Raw genomic sequence first — 8427 nt, forward strand, 5'->3', positions numbered from 1 at the left:
GACCCCATCAGACTAGACCCCAGTAGACTAGACCCCATCACCCCAGCAGACTAGAACCCATCACCCCAGCAGACTAGACCACATCACCCCAGCGAGACTAGAACCCATCACCCCAGCAGACTAGACCCCATCACCCCAGCAGACCAGACCCCATCACCCCAGCAGACCAGACCCCATCAGCCCAGCAGACTAGACCCCATCACTCCAGGAGACTAGACCCCATCACCCCAGCAGACTAGACCCCATCACCCCAGCAGACTAGACAACATCACCCCAGCAGACTAGACCCCATCACACGAGCAGACTAGACCCCATCACCCCATCACCCCAGCAGACCAGACCCCATCACCCCATCACCCCAGCAGACCAGACCCCATCACCCCATCACCCCAGCAGACTAGACCCCATCACCCCAGCAGACTAGAACCCATCACCCCAGCAGACTAGACCCCATCACCCCAGCGAGACTAGAACCCATCACCCCAGCAGACTAGACCCCATCACCCCAGCAGACCAGACCCCATCACCCCAGCAGACCAGACCCCATCACCCCAGAAGACTAGACCCCATCACTCCAGCAGACTAGACCCCATCACCCCAGCAGACTAGACAACATCACCCCAGCAGACTAGACCCCATCACACGAGCAGACTAGACCCCGTCACCCCATCACCCCAGCAGACCAGACCCCATCACCCCATCACCCCAGCAGACTAGACCCAATCACCCCAGCAGACTAGACCCCATCACACCAGGAGACTAGACCCCATCACCCCAGCAGACTAGACCCCATCACCTCAGCAGACTAGACCCCATCACCCCAGCAGACTAGACAACATCACCCCAGCAGACTAGACCCCATCACACGAGCAGACTAGACCCCGTCACCCCATCACCCCAGCAGACCAGACCCCATCAACCCAGCAGACTAGACCCCATCACCCCAGCAGACTAGAACCCATCACCCCAGCAGACTAGATCCCATCACCCCAGCAGACTAGACCCCATCACCCCAGCAGACTAGACCCCATCACCCCAGCAGACTAGACCCCATCACCCCATCAGACTAGACCCCATCACCCCATCAGACTAGACCCCATCACCCCAGCAGACTAGACCCCACCACCCCAGCAGACCAGACCCCACCACCCCAGCAGACCAGACCCCATCACCCCAGCAGACCAGACCCCATCACCCAAGCAGACTAGACCCCATCACCCTAGCAGACTAGACCCCATCACCCCAGCAGACTAGACCCCATCACCCCAGCAGAGTAGACCCCATCACCCCAGCAGTCTAGATCCCATCACCCCAGCAGTCTAGACCCCATCACCCCAGCAGTCTAGACCCCATCACCCCAGAAGTCTAGACCCCATCACCCCAGCAGTCTAGACACCATCAGACTAAACCCCATCCTCCCAGCAGACTCGACCCCATCACCCCAGCAGATTAGGCCCCATCAACCCAGCAGCCTAGACCCCATCACCCCAGCAGACTAGACCCCATCACCACAGCAGATTAGACCCCATCAACCCAGCAGCCTAGACCCCATCACCCCAGCAGACTAGACACCATCACCCGAGCAGACTAGACACCATCAGACTAGACCCCATCACCCCAGCAGACTAGACCCCGTCACCCCAGCAGACTCGACCCCGTCACCCGAGCAGACGAGACCCCGTCACCCGAGCAGACGAGACCCCGTCACCCGAGCAGACGAGACCCCGTCACCCGAGCAGACGAGACCCCATCACCCGAGCAGACGAGACCCCGTCACCCGAGCAGACGAGACCCCGTCACCCGAGCAGACGAGACCCCGTCACCCCAGCAGACGAGACCCCGTCACCCCAGCAGACGAGACCCCGTCACCCCAGCAGACTAGACCCCATCACCCCAGCAGACTCGACCCCATCACCCCAGCAGACTAGACACCATCAGACTAGACCCCATCACCCCAGCAGACTAGACCCCGTCACCCCAGCAGACTAGACCCCATCACCCCAGCAGACTCGACCCCATCACCCCAGCAGACTAGACCCCATCACCCCAGCAGACTAGACCCCATCACCCCAGCAGACTAGACCCCAGCAGACTAGACCACATCAACCCGGCGAATAGATCACATAAACCCAGCAGACTAGACCCCATCACCACAGCAGACTAGACCTCATTACCCCAGCATACTAGACCCCATCACCCCAGCAGACTAGACCCCATCATCCCAGCATACTAGACCCCATCACCACAGCAGACTAGACCCCATCACCCCAGCAGACTAGACCCCACCACCCCAGCAGTCTAGACCCCATCAGACTAGACCCCAGCAGACTAGACCCCATCACCCCAGCAGACTAGACCCCATCACCCCAGCAGAATAGACCCCCATCACCCCAGCAGACCAGACCCCATCACCCCAGCAGACCAGACCCCATCACCCCAGCAGACCAGACCCCATCACCCCAGCAGACCAGACCCCATCACCCCAGCAGACCAGACCCCATCACCCCAGCAGACTAGACCCCATCACTCCAGCAGACTAGACCCCATCACCCCAGCAGACTAGACCCCATCACCCCAGCAGACTAGACAACATCACCCCAGCAGACTAGACCCCATCACACGAGCAGACTAGACCCCATCACCCCAGCAGACTAGACCCCATCACCCCATCACCCCAGCAGACCAGACCCCATCACCCCATCACCCCAGCAGACTAGACCCCATCACCCCAGCAGCCTAGACCCCATCACCCCAGCAGACTAGACCCCATCACCCCAGCAGACTAGACCCCATCACCCCAGCAGACTAGACCCCATCAACCCAGCAGACCAGACCCCATCACCCCAGCAGACCAGACCCCATCACCCCAGCAGACTAGACCCCATCACCCCAGCAGACTAGACCCCATCACCCCAGCAGACTAGACCCCATCACCCCAGCAGACTAGACCCCATCACCCCAGCAGACTAGACCCCATCACCCCAGCAGCCTAGACCCCATCACCCCAGCAGCCTAGACCCCATCACCCCAGCAGACTAGACACCATCAGACTAGACCACAGCAGACTAGACCCATCACCGCAGCAGACCAGACCCCATCACCCCAGCAGACCAGACCCCATCACCCCAGCAGACTAGACACCATCACCCCAGCAGACCAGACCCCATCACCCCAGCAGACCAGACCCCATCACCCCAGCAGACTAGACCCCATCACTCCAGCAGACTAGACCCCATCACCCCAGCAGACTAGACCCCATCTCCCCAGCAGACTAGACAACATCACCCCAGCAGACTAGACCCCATCACACAAGCAGACTAGACCCCATCACCCCAGCAGACTAGACCCCATCACCCCAGCAGACCAGACCCCATCACCCCATCACCCCAGCAGACTAGACCCCATCACCCCAGCAGACTAGACCCCATCACCCCAGCAGACTAGACCCCATCACCCCAGCAGACTAGACCCCATCACCCCAGCAGACTAGACCCCATCACCCCAGCAGACCAGACCCCATCACCCCAGCAGACTAGACCCATCACCCCAGCAGACTAGACCCCATCACCCCAGCAGACTAGACCCCATCACCCCAGCAGACTAGACCCCATCACCCCAGCAGACTAGACCCCATCACCCCAGCAGACTAGACCCCATCACCCCAGCAGCCTAGACCCCATCACCCCAGCAGCCTAGACCCCATCACCCCAGCAGACTAGACACCATCAGACTAGACCACAGCAGACTAGACCCATCACCGCAGCAGACTAGACCCCATCACCCCAGCAGACTAGACCCCATCACCCCAGCAGACTAGACACCATCACCCCAGCAGACTAGACACCATCAGACTAGACCCTATCACCCCAGCAGACTAGACCCCGTCACCCCAGCAGACTAGACCCCGTCACCCGAGCAGACTCGACCCCGTCACCCGAGCAGACTCGACCCCGTCACCCGAGCAGACTCGACCCCGTCACCCGAGCAGACGAGACCCCGTCACCCGAGCAGACGAGACCCCGTCACCCCAGCAGACGAGACCCCGTCATCCCAGCAGACGAGACCCCGTCACCCCAGCAGACTAGACAACATCACCCCAGCATACTAGACCCCATCACACGAGCAGACTAGACCCCATCACCCCAGCAGACTAGACCCCATCACCCCATCACCCCAGCAGACCAGACCCCATCACCCCATCACCCCAGCAGACTAGACCCCATCACCCAAGCAGACTAGACCCCATCACCCCAGCAGACTAGACCCCATCACCCCAGCAGACTAGACCCCATCACCCCAGCAGACTAGACCCCATCACCCCAGCAGACCAGACCCCATCACCCCAGCAGACCAGACCCCATCACCCCAGGAGACTAGACCCCATTACCCCAGCAGACTAGACCCATCACCCCAGCAGACTAGACCCCATCACCCCAGCAGACTAGACCCCATCACCCCAGCAGACTAGACCCCATCACCCCAGCAGACCAGACCCCATCACCCCAGCAGACCAGACCCCATCACCCCAGGAGACTAGACCCCATTACCCCAGCAGACTAGACCCCATCACCCCAGCAGACTAGACCCCATCACCCCAGCAGACCAGACCCCATCACCCCAGCAGACTATACCCCATCACCCCAGCAGACTAGACCCCATCACCACAGCAGACTAGACCCCATCACCCCAGCAGTCTAGACCCAATCACCCCAGCAGTCTAGACCCCATCACCCCAGCAGTCTAGACCCCATCACCCCAGCAGACCAGACCCCATCACCCCAGCAGACCAGACCCCATCACCCCAGGAGACTAGACCCCATTACCCCAGCAGACTAGACCCCATCACCCCAGCAGACTAGACCCCATCACCCCAGCAGACCAGACCCCATCACCCCAGCAGACTATACCCCATCACCCCAGCAGACTAGACCCCATCACCACAGCAGACTAGACCCCATCACCCCAGCAGTCTAGACCCAATCACCCCAGCAGTCTAGACCCCATCACCCCAGCAGTCTAGACCCCATCACCCCAGCAGTCTAGACACCATCAGACTAAACCCCATCCTCCCAGCAGACTCGACCCCATCACCCCAGCAGATTAGGCCCCATCAACCCAGCAGCCTAGACCTCATCACCCCAGCAGACTAGACCCCATCACCACAGCAGATTAGACCCCATCAACCCAGCAGCCTAGACCCCATCACCCCAGCAGACTAGACACCATCAGATTAGACCACAGCAGACTAGACCCATCACCGCAGCAGACTAGACCCCATCACCCCAGCAGACTAGACCCCATCACCCCAGCAGACAGGACACCATCACCCCAGCAGACTAGACACCATCAGACTAGACCCCGTCACCCCAGCAGACTAGACCCCGTCACCCCAGCAGACGAGACCCCATCACCCCAGCAGACGAGACCCCGTCACCCCAGCAGACTAGACCCCATCACCCCAGCAGACGAGACCCCATCACCCCAGCAGACTAGACCCCATCACCCCAGCAGACTCGACCCCATCACCCCAGCAGACTCGACCCCATGACCCAAGCAGACTCGACCCCATGACCCAAGCAGACTAGGCCCCATCACCCCAGCAGACTAGACCCCAGCAGACTAGACCACATCAACCCAGCGAATAGATCACATAAACCCAGCAGACTAGACCCCATCACCACAGCAGACTAGACCCCATTACCCCAGCATACTAGACCCCATCACCCCCGCAGACTAGACCCCATCACCCCAGCAGACTAGACCCCATCACCGCAGCAGGCTAGAACACATCACCCCAGCAGGCTAGAACCCATCACCCCAGCAGGCTAGACCCCAGCAGATCAGACCCCATCACCCCAGCAGACTAGACCCCAGCAGACCTACCCCATCACCCCAGCAGACTAGACCCCATCACCTCAGCAGACTAGACCCCATCACCCCAGCAGACTAGACCCCATCACCCCAGTAGCCTAGATTCACATAGGCACACCTGTTAATTTAAATGCATTCAAGGTGACTACCTCATGAAGCTGGTTGACAGAATGCCAAGAGTGTGTAAAGCTATCAGAGGCAAAGGGTGACTACTTTGAAGAAACTTAAATATAAAATATACTTTGATTTAACACTTTTTGGTTAAAATATGTTTTTATTTGTTTAATACTTGTTGGTTACTACATGATTCCATATGTGTTATTTCATAGTTTTGACGTCTTCACTATTATTCTCCAATGTAGAAAATAGCAAAAAATTCAGAAAAAGCCTTGATTGAGTGTATGCAAACTTTGACTTGTACTGTATTTGAATGAATTTAAAATTGTAGCTGAACAAAGTGAATTAAAGTAAAACAGGCTATCTCCATTAGACAAATATGAAGCGCTATTTAACTATTAATTATCTCAATTATATCTATACAGGCTACACTGATATATAGTCTAGGCAATTTGACTCTGGCTGAACGAATAGGACCACTGAACAGTAGATCACGTTTTCCATTCAAATCCTTTTCATGTAAGTATAGACGCTAACATTAGACGACGAAAATGCAGCCTGGTGTCAAGGTACCAAATAATATGTGCATGATCCCATTACGCGCGGAAAGAACCGTGAGACATAGACAATTATTTAATTTCAAGGTTTTGGATGATATTCTATGATTCTGTCTCTAGATCTAATAAACATGTCAAATTAAAACTAGAATATAATAACCTGTAGATTAAATCAATGGTAGATTATTATATTTCTGTTTCGTAATATATTCCCGTTGCCTATTTTACGCGCCGTTCGTTCCAATAATAACCTACCCGGTTGCGCGTGAATACAAACCGCCATTCCATGGGCTAGATCATAGATTATTTTCAAATAATATATTACTCATTTTAAGAAAATATTTTCACAAAGTATTTTCATAAAGAGACATTGCCTACTTTAGCAAGCACCTTGTTGCATCCGATACAATTCACCACGGGTGTAACGGAACAGGGATACAGCAAGTCTCACCAGATGATCTAGTGACTTCTCTCCACAACCACATACACACAGCGTAATAAAAGACAAGCTAAGAAGAGAGTGAATGAATGGGAAAAAAATGGCACTTACACTGAAAAGAGGCAGAAACTCCCACCATGCGTTACGGTGTTGAGGGCAAAATAATAATTTCCAGCCAGTCTCTGACTCGTCCACTCGATATGTTAGAACGACGAATGTTTCTCCGTCCAGTCTATTAGAATACGGCTCCAAAGTCAGAACCGTCCGGCAGAACTTCAGAACACACCAGCAAAACCGATATGTTAGAATGACGAATGTTTCTCCGTCCAGTCTATTAGAATACGGCTCCAAAGTCAGAACCGTCCGGCAGAACTTCAGAACACACCAGCAAAACCGATATGTTAGAATGACGAATGTTTCTCCGTCCAGTCTATTAGAATACGGCTCCAAAGTCAGAACCGTCCGTCAGAACTTCAGACCAGGAAAACCGCAGGGTGGCAAAGATTCTTCATTCAGTGGACAGAATTCTGGATGGAACGAAACTGTTTGAGTTGAGCGCAGCTAGAGAAAACACCGAGATGATGCAAAGCTCCAAAACATTAACTACCGCTTCTGTTCTGCTTTCTGTAATTGAAAGCCTTTTTGTCTTCTAAAAATGTTGATAATTTCGTTTATAGATATAGGGTAGTCTAGAATTAGAGATGAATGACCACACGTTCGGATTTGCCTTTTCATACGTCTCGCGCGCCTGCCGGTTGTGTATCGGTTGCCGTTCGAACGAGGAATAGAATAGTGGTGCTTCCTTCGCCTGCAGCTGGGTTCGGTCGGTCGGCGGAGTTCCAGGACCCAGGTGGAGGGAGGCCAGGAGGTGTGGGCGGTCTCCCAGCGGTGGGAGGAGGCGTGGGTGACAGGCGGAGGCGTCTGTCCTAAAACAGGTTGTAGAGGTCAAGTAGAAGTGTATAACAACGATATACTAGTACGGAATGTCCAGGCTATTTTATTGCCCTGTCGTTCAGAAGGACTACTGAGCTCTGCCTCTATCTGAGGAATGGCTGTGATCCCGTCTGACTGTTCTTCGCAAGAGTGCGAGTCAAGTAGGTACGCGCACAGATAGTGGTCTGCCCAATGATGCGTAAACCCTGGATTGCTGTTTAGGTGTTGGCCAGTGAGACGCTTTGACTTGAATCCACCGGTCGGCCATATTGGTACTCCCCAGTAGGAGCAGTCCTCCACAGGAATGAATGGAATTCCACAGTATTTCAGTCAAATGTCTCAAGGAAAAACTTACATGCATTTAATTTATTTTGTTGTTGTAGTCATTTATATTTTTTTATGTTTAACTCATCAAATCATTTATAAAAGTATGCATTAAGCTGTCTGTAATAGAATAAATGTGGCAACGCGAATGTAGACATAAAAAAATGCATTTATTTATCTTCCAAA

General features: G+C 54.6%; 1 protein-coding gene across 1 annotated transcript in view; it reads right to left on the reverse strand.

Annotated features, from left to right (window-relative positions):
- Positions 1 to 8088, reverse strand: part of LOC109886786 (protein CBFA2T1-like) — a 246884-nt gene extending 238796 nt beyond the window's left edge. Inside the window, 1 exon segment of the mRNA XM_031794995.1 lies at positions 7096 to 8088. Within this exon segment, the coding sequence (XP_031650855.1) occupies positions 7096 to 7123 (28 nt within the window). The 5' untranslated portion in view covers positions 7124 to 8088.
- Positions 8089 to 8427: the final 339 nt, after the last annotated feature.

Source organism: Oncorhynchus kisutch, linkage group LG17, assembly GCF_002021735.2.
Source record: "Oncorhynchus kisutch isolate 150728-3 linkage group LG17, Okis_V2, whole genome shotgun sequence".
Lineage (NCBI taxonomy): Eukaryota > Metazoa > Chordata > Actinopteri > Salmoniformes > Salmonidae > Oncorhynchus > Oncorhynchus kisutch.